Source organism: Herpailurus yagouaroundi, unplaced genomic scaffold, assembly GCF_014898765.1.
Source record: "Herpailurus yagouaroundi ecotype Mexico unplaced genomic scaffold, PumYag 140, whole genome shotgun sequence".
NCBI classification, from domain to species: Eukaryota; Metazoa; Chordata; class Mammalia; order Carnivora; family Felidae; genus Herpailurus; species Herpailurus yagouaroundi.
This window is the reverse complement of record NW_024412395.1, coordinates 88,070,640-88,089,088: the sequence shown is the minus strand read 5'-3', so window position 1 is coordinate 88,089,088 and position 18,449 is coordinate 88,070,640. Positions and strand designations below refer to the sequence as shown.

Here is an 18,449-nt window from a genome sequence, read left to right as displayed (position 1 = left end):
ATTTTTTTAAAAGCTGTTTTCCTTTGGAAAAGAAAATATGATTTTATGGTTTTTGTAGGTTTGAGATATAATCCTTATAATATGAATAGAACCCCCCCCCCCCCGCCCCCTTCCATGTTCTGTTCCTTTGGTGAAGGAGTGCAGGTTTTGGACCTCCTGTGTAATAGTCATGGCTTGCTCTGTGACCCTGAGCAAACGTTAATGTTATTTTTAACTCTTTGAATCAGATTCCTACCTTAAAGAGTTCTAGAGATGATTAGATGAAATACTAACTATAAAGTACCTATACATAATAAGGCATGGATTTGAAAGCTAATAAAGAGTGTCTTATCGAGTAATTTATTGTAAGAGACTGGAGCTTAAATATTCCATGAAAAACTTGGGGAACCATGGTAAAATACATGCCTGAGTTAACCCATTTGAGAGGTGAGGAAGTTGGAGTATTTATATACATCAAGTCCCATCAGTTACTAGGTGAAGGTTAATTCCCCTGCCGTTTTGTTCTGCCACTCTGGTGACAAAGCAAGCTCAGGCAACAACAGAAAAGCCCTGGGTCAAAGAAATGCATGTGCTGGCATTTGGAAGTCAGGTCTTTGTGTGCTGAACTGGTAAGTGTCAGGGGGTATGGGTGAGTCACTGACAGACTCAGCAACAATTATGTTCTCTCTCATCTGGTGGTAAAACCTTAGAGTGCTAGCATTTTCTTCTGGGAAATAATGATGAGTTACTTTCATCTAGGTTGCATATGGGGAAATGCACAGATTTTGTCACAGACATATTCTGATCCTCCAAGGTTGTTAAAAAGGAAGAAACATGGTTAAGTCTTTTTTGAGGAAACCTGACAGTATCTACTGAATCACCCAGCTGTCTTGGGTGTTGGGAGAAAAATCTCTTTGTTTCCCCCAAATTAGTCCCTATATATTCAAATTTCTTTGATAATTGGCAGTCTTGATAAGGAAATTCTTTTACTCAAAATTAGACATTTACCAGGAAAGGAGAGAACTGTTGTTATTCAGTTAGAAGCTGTCAGGTCAACCTTTCTAGATTGAAAAAAATAAATAATTTCTTGCAGACCTAGAGAAGTGTATACTCATAGTGTGTGCTTTCTATTTTACCAGTCAGTGGAAAGGACAAGAAGAGGTAAAATCAGGTGATGAATTTCCCTTCAAGAAATTGGACAAATAGAAGTATGAACTCAGTCTGACATTCAGAGAGTAAAGAGACTAACAACATTTCATTAATAAATTGCAAATAAGAGTACCTTTATATTTGTATAATGTGAAGTTGGCAAGTTAGTTTTGCATTTATTACCTTTTAAATTCTCTACACTTCAGAAATAGATGAGAAAAGTGTGGTTTTCTTTTATTTTACTTGAATGGGAAGCAGAAAAAGTTGAATGAAAAACAATCCTAGAGAAATTGTAATGATACTTGAGTGACAGTTTGTGACAGAAGAGCAGAAATTCAAGTGTAATTGCAAAATGGAGTAATAGCTACAAAAGGGTGAAGAAATACTTTATGTCTTGCCATATGTCTATGACAGCACTGAGGAAAGTAATATTTCAATTAAAATAAACTCCTTGTTTTATATATTTTTAAACTAATCTTATTTTAGAGCAGTTTTAGGTTAACAGCAAAATTGAGTAGAAAGTATAGAGAGTTCTCATATATCTCCTGTCCCCTCACATGTGTAACCTCCCCTATTATTGACCTCCCCTACCACAGCGGTACTGTATAGACATATCATTATTACCAAAAGTCCATAGTTTATTAGTAGGATTCACTTTTGGTGTTATACATTCTATGGGTTGGACAAATATATATGACATATATCCACCATTGTAGTATCATACAGAATAGTTACACTGCCCTACATATCTTCCGTGTTCTGCCTATTTATCCTTCTCTCCTCCAACCCCTGACAGCCACTAATCTTTTTACTGTCTCCATAGTTTTGCCTTTTCTAGAGTCATATAGTTGGAATCATACAGTATGCAGTCTTTTCAGAGTGCCTTTTAATAATATGCATTTAAGTTTTCTTTGTCTTTTCCTGGTTTGATAGCATATTTCTTTCTGGTGCTAAATAATATTCTCTTGTCTGGATATACCATGATTTACTTATATTAAACCTGTTGAAGATGTCTTGGTTACTTCCAGGTTTTAGAAATTATGAGTAAAACTTCCATAAACATTTATGGGCATATTTTTTTGTGTGAACATAAATTTTCAGTTTATTTGGGTAAATGCCAAGAAGTGCAATTGCTGGATCATATGGTAAGAGTATGTTTAATTTTGTAAGAAGTTGCCAAACTCTCTTCCAAAGTAGCTATACCATTTTGCCTTCCAACCATCAATGAATGAGATTGCTGTTGCTCCACATCTTTGTAAGCGTTTGATGTTAGTGTTTTGCATTTTGGTTATTTCAATAGGTGTGTAATGGTATCTTACTGTTGTTTTAATTTGCAATTCCCTAATGACATGTGATGTTGAACATTTTTTTATATGCTTATTGTCATATCTGTATGTTCTTTGGTTAGGTGTCTGTTCAGATCTTTGCCTGTTTTTTAATTGGGTTGTCCATTTTGTTATTGTTTAGAAGTAAGATATAAAAAGAATTGATTGGGATTTTATTGAATCTGTAGATTGAGTTGGAAAAAGCTGACATATTGACAATATTGAGTCCTTTTTTTTTAAATGTTTATTTAGTATTGAGAGAGAGCAAGTGAGAGAGAGAGAGTGAGTGAGCAGGGGAGGGGCAGAGAGAAAGTGAGAGAGAGAGAGTGAGTGAGCAGGGGAGGGGCAGAGAGAAAGTGAGAGAGAGAATCCCAAGCAGGCCTCACACTCAGCACAGAGCCTGACACGGGGCCCTATCTCATAATGGTGAGATCAAGACCTGAGCCAATATCAAAAGTCGGCCTCTTAACCGACTGAGCCACCCAGATGCCCCAATAGTGAGTCTTTGAACATGGAATATCTATTTATTTAGCTCTTTGATATCTTTCATCAGAGTTTTGAAATTTTTCTCATATAGATCTTGCACATATTTCATAAGACTTATATCTAAGTATTTTATTTATGGGCATGCTAATGTAAATGGTAATATGTTTTTAAATCAAATTCCACTTATACATTGCTAGTATATAGATAGGAAAGCAGTTGACTTCTGTATATTTACTTTGTATCCTGCAACCTTGCTGTAATTATTAGTTGCAGGGTTTTTTGTGTGTAATTCTTTTGGATTTGTCCTATAGATAATCATGTTACCTATGAACAAAAAGTTTTATTTCTTCCTTACAAACCTTTGTATCCGTTATTTCTTTTTCTTATTGCATTAGCTAGGATTTCTGTGATGTTGAAAATGAGAAGTGAGAGCATATATTTCCTTGTTCTTAATCTTAGTGGGAAAATTTCTGGTTTTGCACCATTAAATATAATGTAGCTGTAGGTTTTTGGTAGATTATTAGGTTGAGGAAATTCTCTCTATTCCTAGTTAACTTGAGAGTTTTTCATTTGTATTTGTTTTTAGTATAACAGAGTTTTTATCCTGAATTGGTGTTGAATTTTGTGAAATGCTTTCTGTGTATCTATTGATATAATGATATGATGAATTATATTAATTGATTTTTTAATGTTGAGCTAGGCTTGCATACCTGGCATAAATCCCACTTGGTCATGGTATGTAAGTCTTTTTATACATTGTTGAATTTAATTTGCTAATATTTTGTTGAGGATTTTTGCACCTATCTCCATGAAACAAATGATCTGTAGTTTTCTTATAATGTCTTTGGTTTTGGTATTAGAGTAATGCTGACCCCAAAGAATGAGTTAAGAAGTGGTCCCTCTCCTTCTATCTTTTGAAAGGGATTGTAGAGAATTGGTAAAATTTCTTCCTTAAATTTTTGGTAGAATTTACCAGTGAACCCCTTTGGGCTTGGTACTTTCTCTTTTGGAAGGTTATTAATTATTGATTCACTTTCTTTAATAGATATAGACCTATTCAGGTTGTCTATTTTTTTTTCCTTTTTTAAAAATTTACATATTTTATTTATATCAAACCCAGGAGTATTTTGTTAAGGTTATCTAGTTAATTAATGTACAGTTTCAAGTGTACAATATAGTGATTCAACACTTCCATTCAGTAATCAGTGATCATCACAAGTACACTCCTTAATTCCCATCGCCTGTTTAATCCATCACCCCCATCCACCTTCCTGTCTATTTCTTCTTGTATGAGTTTTGGCAAGTTGTGCATTTCAAGGAATTGGCCATTTCACCTAGGTTATCATATTTGTGGACTTAGAATTGTTCATAATATTCCTTTATTATCCTTTGAGTGTCCATAGGATCTGTGGTGATGTCTCCTCTTTCTAATATTAGTAATTTGTGTCATCTCTCTTTTTTTCTAGTTAGTCTGGCTAAAGACTTATTGAGTTTATTGATCTTTTCAAAGAACCATTTTTTGGTTTCATTGATTTTTTTTCAACTTTGTATTTTCAGTTTTATTGATTTTTTTTAGTTTTTATTATTTCTTTTTTCTGGTTACTTTTGGGTTTAATATGCTCTTCTTTTTCTGGGTTCCTGAAGTGGAAGCTTGTATGATTGTTTTTAGATTTTTAAAAAATTTTCCAATAATGCATTTAATGCTATGTTTTGTGTAACTTTCTCTTACACTTCCCCATAAGGACTGTTGTCACTGCATCCTACAAATTTTGGTGACGTGTATTTGCATTTTCATTCAGTTTATAGTATTTTAAAATTTATCTTCAGATTTCTTCTTTGTCCCATGCATTAGTTAAAATTGTGTAATTTAATTTCCAAGTATTTGGAGATTTTTCAGTTAGTTATTTTTTAAATTAATTAATTGAATTTTAGTAATCTCCATACTTGTTGTGTGACTTGAATTCATGACCTTGAGATCAAAAGGTGCATGCTCTTCCAACTGAGCCACCCAGGCACTCCTGTTTGTTATTGATTTCTAATTTAATTCCATTGTGGTCTGAGAGCAGACATTACATGATTTCTATTTTTTTTTTTAACTAAAGTTTGTTTTATGGCCCAGAATGTGGTCTCTTTTATGTCCCTTGGTGTGTGTGTGTATGTGTGTGTGTGCATGCGCGTGCACACGTGTGTGTTTTGAGATTTTATTTTCACGTAATCTCTGCATATTATGTGGGGTTCAAATTTACAACCTGAGATCAAGATTCACGTTCTCTTCCAACTGAGCCAGCCAGGCACCCCTCTTTTATGTTTCTTGTTAACTTGAGAAGAACGTATAATCCGCTGTTGTTAGATGAAGTAGGCTGTCAGTGTCAGTTATGTCTAGTCAATGAATGGTTCAGCTGTATCCTTACTGGTTTTCTGCCTGTTGGATCTGTGTATTTCTGATAGAGGGAGTTTTATAGTCTTCGACTGTAATAGTGGATTCACCTATTTCTCCTTGCTGTTCTGTCCGTTTTGCCCCAGATAGTTTGATGCTCTTTTTGTTAGTCACATACACATTAAAGATTGTTATCTTCTTGGATGTAGACCCTTTTATTATACTGTAATTCATGATAACTTCCCTTGTTCTGAAGTCTGCTGTCTGAAATTAACATAGCTACTCCTGCTTTCTTCTGATTAATGTTAGCATACCATAACTTTCTCCATCTCTTTACTTTTAATCTGTATATGTTTTTATATTTAAAGTTGGTTTCTTATAGATAACATATAGTTGGGTCTCATTTTTTTATGCACTCTGACAATCACTGTCTTTTAATTGGTATAGTTAGACCATTGATGTTTAAAGTTATTATTGATGTAGTAGATTAATATCTACTATATTTGTCACTGTTTTCTATTTGTTGCCCTTGTTGTTTGCTCCTGTTTTTGTCTTCCACATTTTTAATGCCTTTTGTGGTTTTAACTAAACATATGATTCCACTTTTTTTTTTCCTTTCTTAGAATATCAATTATACTTTATTTATTTATTTATTTATTTATTTATTTATATTTTTTTCTTTTTAGAGCGAGCAAGCAGGGTAGAGGGGCAGGGCGGGGAGGAGAAGAGAGAGACAATCTTAAGCAGTCTCCATGGCCAGCGCACAGCCTTCCATGGGGCTCGATCCCATGACCCTGGGATGATGACCTGAGACTAAGTCAAGAGTTGGTTGCTCAACTGACTGAGCCATCCAGGTGCCCTCTTTAAAAAACTCTTTTTAGAGGTTACATTTACAGCTAATTCAACTTTGCTTTTAAATAAACCTGCAGGTACCTTATAATGACAAAATAATCCTAATTTTTTCCCTTTTTTTTTTTTTGTATCACTTCTGTCATTTATTTCACTTATACATAGCATACATAGGCATATATAAGCATACACACATGCATGGACACATTCATAATCAACTAATTGTTGCTATAATTATTTTGGACCAGATTTGTTACCTGTTAGATCCATTAAGAATAAGAAAAATAAGGGGCGCCTGGATGGCTAAGTTGGTCAAACGTCCAACTTTGGCTCAGGTTATGATCTCGCGGTTTGTGAGTTGGGGCCCCGTTTCAGACTCTGTGCTGACAGCTCAGAGCCTGGAGCTTGCCTTGGATTCTGTGTCTCCCTCTTTCTCTGCCCCTCCTCTGCTCGCTCTCTCTCTCTCTCTCTCTCTCTCTCTCTCTCTCTCTCTCCCTTTCCCTCCTTCAAAAATAAATAAACATTAAATTTTTTTTTAAAAAAGAGTAAGAAAAATAAAAGTTACTATTTTACCTTCACTTATTCTCCAGTGTTCTTTCTCTCTTTATGTAGATCTGTTTCTCACCTTTGTGATTTTCCTTCTCTCTAAAAAACTTAACATTAGGCATATAGGGGAATGATGTCAATATAATAAAGGATTTGGTGTGGGTGTTTTTCAAACCACTTAAAACATATTAATGTTTTGGAATGAGCAGGGGCAAACTTTTTCACAATTAAAGAGAGAAAACCTTAATGGTATAAGAAAAATGCTGAAAATTCTGTAAAAGTACCACCCTGCAGTGCAGTAAATTGCTGGTTTATTGGCTTAAAAGTTACTATATATTCCACTATGTTAAAAGATCTGAGGAAATTGCAGGTTGCTTTGCAGAAGTTGCAAAGATCGTTCCCTTGTGTTAAAAATAAATTACTGATGAAGAAGTCTATCTCTAAGTGATATTTTTAATGTTTATTAAACTGGTGTCTATTAGAAGTGATTGTCTTTAAGAACCCACATCAAAAGAAATATGAGATCCAGGATATGAAGCTTTAAAGGGTGGACTGGCTTATTCTAGTAGATACAAATGCCAGTGGAAAAAACTACACTAATATTTTTATAAGGATTGCTATTTTGTTAGAACTCAGATTTTAAAATTCCATTGATTTTGAGTGGTCTGGCTCCAATTCTATTTTCTCTGTAAGTTCAGATAATTTTATTTTACAGAACATGGGTTATTCAGCAGTAGAAGAAATGCCTACGCCCAATTATAGGTTTGTGGTAGTCCCCTTTTAGAGTAACAAGGGTATTTGATCATTTTTTTCTAATTCTTTTTTAGTGCCCATCATAGTGGCTCGTAGGGCCATCATTAGCCCATATTTGTGCAAAACAAAAAGGTGCTTCTTCAAGAACTCGGAGCAGATTTAGATTTGTAATTACAGCCTTAAAATGTAGACTTCTTGCTGGATTTAGCACTGCTTGTACTTTCAGCTGGGCCCTTGTGCACTGTAGAGTTTGGACGTGGTGCATGGTGGCTTGGCTTCTTGAACAAAAGAGACATGCGCGTGCGCATACACACACGCACACACACAGTGCTTGTTGAGATGCTGACAGGCATGACTTCACACTATTCCATTAGCATATATGTTTTGATTAGTTTAAAAAGTTATTAATTTTCTTATATGTTCTTGGTTGTCAATGTTTGATTTATGCAAGGATTTTAAAAACACAGTTAAAACTATTTAGCAGGCCATTAGCTTTCAAAATTTTTTCTGTATAAGAGAAAGGGGGTTATATTGATAGTATGTATGAATATTCCCTATACTCCTTTTTTCTTTCTCTCTTCCTCTCTTTGGCTGGGAGAAGGGGTGAATAGATGGTAGGGGAACAAACCTAAATTTGCCAGTTTGATGTGAATTCTTTTAAACTAATACTAAAAATTTCAGTTTAGGTAATTGACACACTGGATTCTGCCAGAGTTCTAGGCGGAATTGCACAATATATTATGATTATTCTTGTTCCCTTTCATTTCTAATGTGTTTTCTAGTTCCAGTCTCAGTTTGTCCTTGGACATCCTAAACCCCACCCCTTAACTTAGTTTATCACCATGCCAAAATTTCCTAGAGTTCACAGCTGTTTTCTTTTAAATGTTCGTTTGTTTATTTTGAGAGAGAGATAGAAAGCATGAGTAGAGGAAGGGCAGAGAAAGAGGGAGAGAGAGAATCCCAAGCGTGGAGCCCTATGCAGAGCTTGTGAGATCATGACCTGAACCGAAATCAAGAGTCGGTCACTTAACCAACCAAGTCACCCAGGTGCCCCCACAGCTGTTTTTTTCCTTTATTTTTTTTGTTTGCTTGTTTATTTTTCCTGTGTGTATATACAACTAGGTGGTACATTATTAACGTTGTTAACTTGTATGTCAATGAGGCATAATCTTCTTAAAGATAATAAACATTTTAAATGAGAGCTTGCTAACCTAAATGATTCTTAAAAGCATAAAGTAATTTTGAGGGAGGGGTGCATTGGTTAAGTTATATGCTAAGGTGTCATAAACAGCAAGACGACCTCAATATGAATGTGTAGAATCTATTTTTCTCTCATTTCATAGTTAAGAATTAGGTATGTGGTATGTTTCACAGGGTTTTGCCAGGGACCTGTTGGCTTTGCCAGCCTCTAGGATGCTGCCCTTGCTTGCATTGTTGAAACTTACTCACCAGTTGCTCATCTGATTTTCACACACAATCATTTTTTAATGTCAAGTAACGCATTGATTTGGCTCAAATCTGATTATTAGGGACTTAATGACATACACCTAACTGCAAGTAAGACTGGGAAGTATATAGTACCTTGCTGAGCTACCATGAGCTCAGCTAAAACTGAAAGGGTTCTATTATCAAAAAAGAGGAGAATAGATGTTGAGAGAAAATAAGCAGTCTGTTTAGTTTGCCTCTTTGGCCACCCAAATATCCATATACTCCCTTCTCATAGAGAAAACCTCCACTCCTCAGGATGACAATTCAAAGTCACTTTCAATAGGTGGAGTAGTGTCTTTTCAGTCAGGTACAGATTTGATTCCTTATGATGTGGTGACCTATAAATAGACAATTTTCTAACCCTCTTACACTCTTGTTTTATGTATGTAGTAATAGAGACAGGAAAGCTACAATAAAAACTCCTGGGTAAAGAAAATGAGATACACATGATAGGTTCTTACAATAATTAATAAGACATCTTGCTCTAGAAGTATAACAAGGTCTTGGTAGAATCCTAATTTTCCTTTCTGAGAGAGGCTTCTTTGTCCTTTGTCTCTCATAGTCTCTTGCCTTTGCTTTTTGGGACTTACTCCTTATCCATTATCCTTTGTGTCTATATCTGCAGTTAATGTTGGAGAGCATACCTTTAAGTGGAGGCTGTACTGCATTCCCACTTTGCTTCTTGTCAGTGCAAGTTTGGGTTTCTCAGGTAGAGGATGTTTTATGCTACTAGAGTTTCCTCAAAAGGGTGAATTTCCATTCTGTTTGCCTCTAGTCAGTTAAATGTGAAAATATCACAACCAAAGATTTCATTTGTTCATAGTTGTTGAGCCTATAGACTAATCAATTTATTAGTTATTTTTCTCAGGCCATCCAACTCTCCCTCAATTCAGTGACTACTACCTTGAGGCCACCTGCAACAGTACATTTGGGTAGGAATTAATCTAATTTTTGCTCCTAGGTTCATTCTTATTGTGTGGCTTAAAACTCTTAAGAGAGATTCTTGGAATATATTTTTTTGTTGTCAGTTGTGGAAAAGCAGGTAGTTGGCTTTTGTATTTCTTTAAGGCCCTGTATTATGGATTAGTTAAAATTTCATTTATTACCTTTATTTATGTGTTCCTAGTTGCCAATATTTGATGTTATGCAAGGGATTTTAAAACATAAATATACCATTTCCTTTCCCATTTGGTAGGTTGCCTTTTTGGTTTTGTTGATGATTTCCTTTGTTATGCAAAAGTTTTTAGTTTGATGTAGTCCCAATACTCTATATTTGCTTTTGTCACCCTTGCCTGAGGAGACATATCCAGAAAAACGTTGTTAAGATAAGTAGCCAAGAAATGTTTTCTTTTAGGAGTTTTATGAATTCCAGTCTTACATTTAGGATTTTTGATTCCATTTTGAGTTTTTTTGTGTGTATGGTATAAGAAAATGGTTCAGTTTCATTCTATTGCCTGTAGCTGTCTAGTTTCCCCAATATCATTTATTGAAGAGACTATCTTTTACTGATAGTATTTTCTTTCCTCTGTTGTCATAGATTAATTGATCATATAAGCATGGGTTTATTTATGAACTCTATTTTGTCCTGTTGATCTATGTGTCTGTTTTTGTGCCAGAACTGTACTGTTTTGCTCTCTGTAGCTTTGTAGTATAGCTTGAAATCTGGGATTGTGATCCTCCAGCCTTGTTCTTTGTTTTCAGGATTACCCATTTCCTATTTTTGTGAATAGTTTTATTGGAACACCATCACACCCATTAATTTATGGCTGCTTATATGCTATAATGGCAGAGTTGTCTCCCTCCTTACAGAAAATGTTTGCAAAACCCTGGTCTGAAAGGAATCAAATTCCAGGGAAAGATAAACTCTTCCTGGGTGAGCAAACACCAGTAGAGAAGTTTGGCCTAATTTAATGTATTTTTCCCAGGACAAACCTTATTTTTCTTAGGACTGTAATTTTTCACAATTGGATCTTCTTTTCTAATTTTTTATCCTAGTTTTTTATCATTGTTATCAGTAAGGTAACAAAATCTTTATGTTAAAACAGAAGTAATATAAGTCTCTCTTTAATCTTGGTATTTTAAGATGTAATGTTAGAAAGCTCTGTCTTATTCTGGGAACTACACTTCAAGATCAAAACAGGGATGTAGGTTCATGATGTCGACAAGAAGTTAGTATCAAGAGAAATTGTACTCAAAACCACTTGATCTAAATAGCTTGCATTTTTTTTCCCCTGCAAGTTAAGTGGTGACTGCAAATAAGCAAGGTTGGGTAATGAAGGAATATGCTACCTTCCTGGGGAATGACTAGTCTCATTCCTCCGGTGGTTTCCACTCACAGATGTCTTTGCCCTGATTTTCACTGGAAGTAGGAACCCCACCTTATCATCAGCATGTGGTGGTCTGTGATTTGTTCAACTCAATGCAGGGAGTCAGGGTTCTTAGTGGTCTGGCAGGCCAGGTTTATATGCTGATTGGGAAGAGAGGATACTCGGTATACACATATTCTTCCTGGTTTGTTGTTGTATCAGCTATGTTGTCAGTACTTACGTTCTAAGTTTTATTAGCTGTTAAATCATTGGTCATGTAAGTTGTTTACATAAGACATGTCTTGATTTTGAGATATAACAGGTGTTAATATACTTTGAGTGAAATAGCCATGTGCTTATCTGTAACATGTTTACAACCATAATTATTTTTTAGAAAGATATGTTTTTAAACAAGGGAACATTTTTGGTGGTAAAGCTTTTTTGTCATTTTTAACCATACCAAACAGATTTTATTAGGTCCTATTAAAATATAGGATAAGGTATCTGTCTCTTTCCAAAATGTGCATCTAAACCCATGGATCTCTGTATTATTTCAATGTGGTTATATGTGATCAGCCATCATGTAAGCTGATAATCTCATACTTAATTCTAGTTCAGTTGAAATTTGCCATAAATCATATCCCATTTTGACTACTGACATAAACTTTTGGATAAATTATTGTTTTTTTTATCCTATAAAATTTGATTGACTTTCCAAAAAAATAAAGGATAAGGTATCTTTTATAGAAAATTCATTTCATGTATTACAAGTCCCAGGATTATTTAGTTTACGTAAATTTGATCTGATATTACTATTTTTTGTGTTAATATAATTTAATATAGTGTGTGAACATAAACATAATTTTTAATGTTTATTTATTTACTTATTTATTTATTTTTGACCCACTACCCCCAATGTTTGTTTATTTTTGAGAGAGAGAGGGAGCATACACAAGTTGGGGGGGAGGGCAGAGAGAAAGAGAGGGGCAGAGTATCCGAAGCGTACTCTGTGCTGACAGCAGACAGCTCAGTGTGGGGCTCGAACTGATGAACTGACCTGACCATCATGATGAACTGATGACCATGACCTGAGCTGAAGTCAGACACTTAACTGACTGAGCCGCCCAGGTGCCCCAAACATAATTTTTATAAACAACTTCCCTATCAGAATATTTTTACTAGAAGTACAATAACATGAACTCCACCCATATTTTTTTTCTTTTTTAGCTAATCGTGAGTTTGACAACCAAACAAAATTGTGTGTTATAGGGAAATTTTCAACTGGAACTAAATTTAATGAAGGAATATTTAAGATCGTCTTTGATTTCCCCATGCTTATTCCCAAACCATACTCTGCAAGTCCTTTCAGCTTTAAAATGAACCTTGAATCCATCCTCTTATCTTCATCTCTTCTTTATCTTCCATTCCCTTATTGGTTCATGCCATTTTCATTTTTTATTCAGTGTTTTATTTTTTTATTTTTTTTTTTAATTTTTTTTTTCAACGTTTATTTATTTTTGGGACAGAGAGAGACAGAGCATGAACAGGCGAGGGGCAGAGAGAGAGGGAGACACAGAATCGGAAACAGGCTCCAGGCTCTGAGCCATCAGCCCAGAGCCCGACGCGGGGCTAGAACTCACGGACCGCGAGATCGTGACCTGGTTGAAGTCGGATGCCCAACCGACTGCGCCACCCAGGCGCCCCTATTCAGTGTTTTAGTCAGAATAGGCTCTCAAGTAACGAATTAACCTTCTAATCTCAGTAGTTTAAACACAGCCAAGGTTTACTGTGGCGTGCATAAAATCTAATGTGGTTTGGGTTGTGATCCCCAACCAACACATCTTGTAGCTATACTGTCTGCAGTAGTGGCTTTGAAGGTTGTCTGGTGGACTGGAAATGACAATATCACTTTTGCCCACAGCCTATTGGTCAAAGCTAGTTACATGGATCCAACCTAAGTGAAATACATAGAGATCACAATTATCTGTACCACACACAGTTTACTATAGTTGTATCTAATTGATTTCCTTATTACCTTTCATATCCCACTATCATGCTTTCTCTACCTAGTAGCCAGAGTGCTTAGGGAAAAAATTTTTTTGTTACTGCCTTGCTAATAACTTCCTTTTTTCATAAAATCCAACACTTTACGATTACCTGTACAAGTGCTACATGCCATGGCCCTTGCTTTTCTCACTAATTTTATGATTGGCAGTTAGTATTATTATCTGTGAATAATAGATATTCGTATCTATTTTAATTTTTTTTCATTTTAACATTTTTTATTTAAAGTTGTATATAAGATTACTTTATTCCTGTATCTTCTCAGTTGCTTCTTCCTTCTAATTTGCCATTTTCCTTTCCTACTTGGCGAGACTTGGCTTTATGTTCAAGGATCTTTTTGTGATCTTTGTCCACTTTTAGTCTACTGATAACCACCTTGCTAGGATGATGCCCACCTGGACAGGTGTGCCGTTTGCCTTCTCTCACTGTACTCATTCAGTGTAGATGATGTATTTCTTCCCATAAACCTGAACTACTTTTTCAATTTCCTGACCTTTGTAGTGTCCTCACACATCCTGTACTTCATCATCCTTTTGGATGGGCATGGATCGAAACTTGTACTTCTGTCTCAGCTCTTTGGAGAGAAGGGAAGACATAATCTTCCTGTGAATGTGGGAAGATGCATTGAAATGCCTTTTGCAATTTTTGCTTCTGTCGGAAGTCACAAAGGGATTGAACTTCATTTTGGCTGCTGGTGCTTCATCAATGGCTGCAAAAGGGAAGAGCTAATGTTATATATTTTAAAATTTATTTATTTAAGTAATCTCTACACTCAACGTGGGGCTCGAACTCACGACCCAAGATCAAGCGTCGCATGCTCCTCCAACTGAACCAGCCAGGTGCCTCTATATAAATATTATTTTGAATAGACATTCTCTTTTATTGTTTTAATAATTATGAAAATATGATTTAAAAGGGTGTCATTTACAGAAGCAGAATAATGACTACAAACTGCATAAATAATGATACCAAGAGAATTCCTAACTTATATGAAGGTCTCCTCAATCATATTGTATGCAGTTGGAATCTTAACAAAAATAGCTCTTTAGGAACATTAATTTAATGTAAAATCCTGTTATAATAAATATATTCTATATAGTAAAGTTGTAATGATTGTATTGTTTCTCTGACAACAAATGATAATTTATTTTTAAGTTATTTATTGTTTTTAGCTTATTTATTTTGAGAGAGACTGAGAATGAGTGGAGAAGGGACAGAGAGAGACAGAGAGACAGAATCCCAAGCAGGCTCTGCATTATTAGCACAGAGCCCAGTACAGGGCTCAAACTCATCAACTGTAAGATTGTAACCTGAGCCAAAACCAACAGTCAGATGCTTAGCTGACTGAGCCATCCAGCTGCCCCTCTTTTTAAGTTTTTATTTAAATTCCAGTTAGTTACCATACAGTGTAATATTAGTTTCAGATATACAGTTTAGTGATTTAGCACTTACATATGACACACTCATCACAACAAATGATCTTTTATTTGCTTAATTTTATTTTTATTATTTTTAAAGACTTTAATCTCCACACCCAACATGGGGCTCAAACTCACAACCCTGAGATCAAAAATAGCACACTTTACCAACCAAGCCAGCCAGGCATCCTAACAAATGATCTTTAAAAGAAATATTTACTCTGGTTAAAGTGTGTATGGAAGACATTCAATTCAATTATGGTTAAATATGTAAAAATTAATAAACTTTATTTTTTTAGAGCAGTTTTAGGTTCACAGAAAATTTGAGCAGAAAATGCAGAGAGTTCCCATATACCCCCATCCCTACACTGACAGAACCTCCCCCACTATCAATACACGGCAAACCAGCGTAGTTCATTTGTAACAGTCTATGAACGTACGTGAACAAATTGTTATCAGTTAGTTCTTTATGTTAGGATTCACTCTTGGTGTTGTACATTCTATGAGTTTTGACTGTAAATGGAATTTTTAAGCAATTTTCATAAAGTTTGTATTCTGCCATTATTTATTGCTTTTCATGTATATCTTCAATTTCTGTCATGTTTTCCTTTGCAATCTGAAGCTCCTAATTAGTCTAATCCCAAATAATTGTTTTCTAGTTGGAATATTTTCATAAAGACAATTAACTGTAATCTCACAAACTATCGGTTAGGGCAGTGCCCTTGCTCAAAGGTAGAGGAGTTAGGGTTCAACCCTTATTTTCAAATATGCCTGAAAGAAAGTCTTTATGTAATTAAAAAAAAAAAATGTTCATATATTTATTTTTGAGAGACAAGGAGTAGGGGAGGGGCAGAGAGAGAAGAGAGAATTCCAAGCAGACTCTACACTGCCAGCTTAGAGCCTGACGTGGGACTCAAACTCACATAGTGAGATCATGACGTGAGCTGAAACCCAAGAGTTAGACGCTTAACCGACTGAGCCACCCAGACGCCCCTTTTATATAAATTCCTTATTATCTTTGGTCTCTGAATCCTGAGAATCAGGTTTTAACACACTGTTAACCTTAATAAACATCCCAGGACTTATGTATTTGGTAGGCTTATTTGAAATATAGGGCATATTTTTGGTATTTTTTGACAATATATTTAAATTGAGTTTAGGTATTTAGCTAACAATGACCACTGTTTTAGTGAATGAAAATTGCATATAATAAAATTGCTGTGGTTTGTTACATTTGTTACATAGATTTAGATCTAGCACAGTTCAAATGACTGTACTTCTAGTACTTCTGTTTACATATAAAAACTTCATGTAAGTTTTTATGTGTTATTAGTATCATTCCTGTTTCCTTTCCTTTGCTGGCCCACTCCTGTTTCAGCCCTTGTGCATTAATAAAGTATTAAGTAACAGAAGAGATGATCTTATTACTGGGTATGTAATAATAAAAGCAAGCATTCATTGGGATAGAAAGATAAGGAAGTTAAAGCTTTTTCTTTGATAAGTTGATATGTGATTCTTGCATGTAATTAGATGTTTTATAAAGGAATTGGGGATTATATGACAGGAGTCGAGGAATTTATTTAGTCTGTGAAAATTTGATTGCCTTTGTGCCTTGACTAACAGTGTTTGTCTTATTCACAGTAACTGTAGTACTGAATGGAAGTGGCTTGTAGACAGAGCAAGAGTTGGCAGCCGATGGACATGGCTTCAAGCCCAGATTTCAGAGCTAGAATACAAAATCCAACAGCTAACGGATGTTCACAGGCAGATTCGTGCCTCCAAGGTATTGTCTGTATTCTTGTATTTTTAAAAATATTATTACTGTTTTAGTTTCTCATCTCTCCACACAAAGTAATTATTATAAGACTTTATAAAAATGTAGTTAATATTAACATTTTTGATATGTCAGTTGCTATAAGTTGAAGCTATCACTATCATGCCTTTTTATTTACCGCGATGAGCAGTTCAGCTACTTGAGATACTTTTCAGTTGAGGTCCTGATAGTCCTTCCTGATCCCATTCTCTTTCCCCATGCCACTGTAGCCAATATTTTGACTCCAACATGTTTTGATATTTATTATTTTTGTGTATGTTTTTATATTATTGGCACATAGATGTCTGTGTCTACAACTACTATTTTCCATGTTTTTTAAATTATTTATTTATTTAAAAAAATTTTGTTTATGAGAGAGAGAGAGAAAAAAAACACAAGCTGGGGTGGGGGCAGAGAGAGAGAAAGGGAGACACAGAATCTGAAGCAGGCTCCAGGCTCCAAGCTGTCAGCACACAGCCCGATGCGGGGCTCTAACTCATGAACCATGGTATCATGACCTGAGCCGAAGTCAGATGCTTAACCACCTGAGCCACCCAGGCACCCCAAGTTTTCTGTTTTTAAAGTCTATATAAATGATATATATACTACAAACTCTTTTGTGACCTGCTTGTTTTTGCTCAGCATAAATTTTACATTTTATAGATCCTGCATGTTATTTAATTGTATGAATGTGATGGAATTGTATGAGTACAATGGAATGTTTTATCTCTTCTCCTGTTTTCTATTGATAGACATATACATTGTTTATTTTATGCCAGTAAAAACAATACTGTAATGACTGTCTTCTATGTGTTTTTTGTGAACAAAAAAGAGTTCTTGGTATATGCCTAAAAGTGGAAATGCTGGATCTTAGGCCTGGCTATCTTCAGCTTTCCTGTACTTACTGATGTGATTGGGTAATGAATTTTCCCAATGGCAGTGCATGAGACCTCATATTTCTTCACATCCTTGCCAACATTTCATAATTTTTAACCTCTTAATTTTTCCAGTGTAATGAGTATGAAATATTATTTTATTACTGTTTTAATCTAACTGTTCTTTACTATAGAGATTTGGACCTCAGTGTAATTGACCATCAAATGTTTTCTGTCTAAGAATTAACTTATTTTTTGCATTCACTCTTTTTTTGGGGGGAGGGTAGTTGGTAGAGGTATGTGTTCGTGAATTATTTTTAAATTTTGGAGACTAATGTGGTCAATTATGAATATTACACATCTCTCATGTTGTGGTTTTTTTCCAATTTTAATATATATATATAATAGAAAAGAATGCATGTTCTTTGTGTGTTCATTATAGAATTCTTTGTTAATTTGTTAACTTTCTATATCTGCCATATCTTTATACCTCTATATCTTTCCATTAATGATATAGATTTGTTAAAATTTCTCATTGTGAATTCTTCAGTTTCTTCTGGTAATTGTTAGTTTTTGCCTCTTACATTTTGAAGTAATGCTGCTTGGTAGATACAAATTTTTGATAATTCTAGGTGTTTCTTTTTATAAACTATAAATAGCTAGATTTAAAAAATTGACTCTGGGGTGCCTGGGTGGCTCAGTGGGTTAAGTGGCCAACTTTGCTTCAGGTCATGTTCTCATGGTTTGTTAGTTTGAGCCCCACGTTGGGCTCTGTGCTGATAGCTCGATTCTGTGTCTCCCTCTCTCTCTGCCCCTCTCCAGCTCATACTCTATCTGTCTCTCTCAAAAATAAATAAACGTTAAAAATTTTTTTTAAAAAACCAACTCTGGTTTTTATTTTTTATTTGCCCTTATTCTCCTCTCTTTGTATTTATATCTTGTTTTCTTTCTTTTTTTTTTTTAAGTGTATTTATTTATATTGAGAGAGAGAGAGTTCATGAGAGCACATGTGCCAGCAGGG

General features: G+C 35.0%; 1 protein-coding gene and 1 pseudogene across 7 annotated transcripts in view; one reads left to right on the top strand and one right to left on the bottom strand.

Annotated features, from left to right (window-relative positions):
* Nucleotides 1–18,449, top strand: part of KANSL1L (KAT8 regulatory NSL complex subunit 1 like) — a 133,838-nt gene that overhangs the window by 23,487 nt on the left and 91,902 nt on the right. For all 7 annotated transcript variants that reach the window (XM_040476113.1, XM_040476114.1, XM_040476116.1 and 4 more), the window contains one exon: nucleotides 16,382–16,523. In XM_040476113.1, coding sequence (XP_040332047.1) covers nucleotides 16,382–16,523 — 142 coding nt within the window. The remainder of the gene's footprint in view (nucleotides 1–16,381; nucleotides 16,524–18,449) is intronic.
* LOC121031007 (60S ribosomal protein L26-like) lies at nucleotides 12,983–14,440 on the bottom strand (annotated as a pseudogene).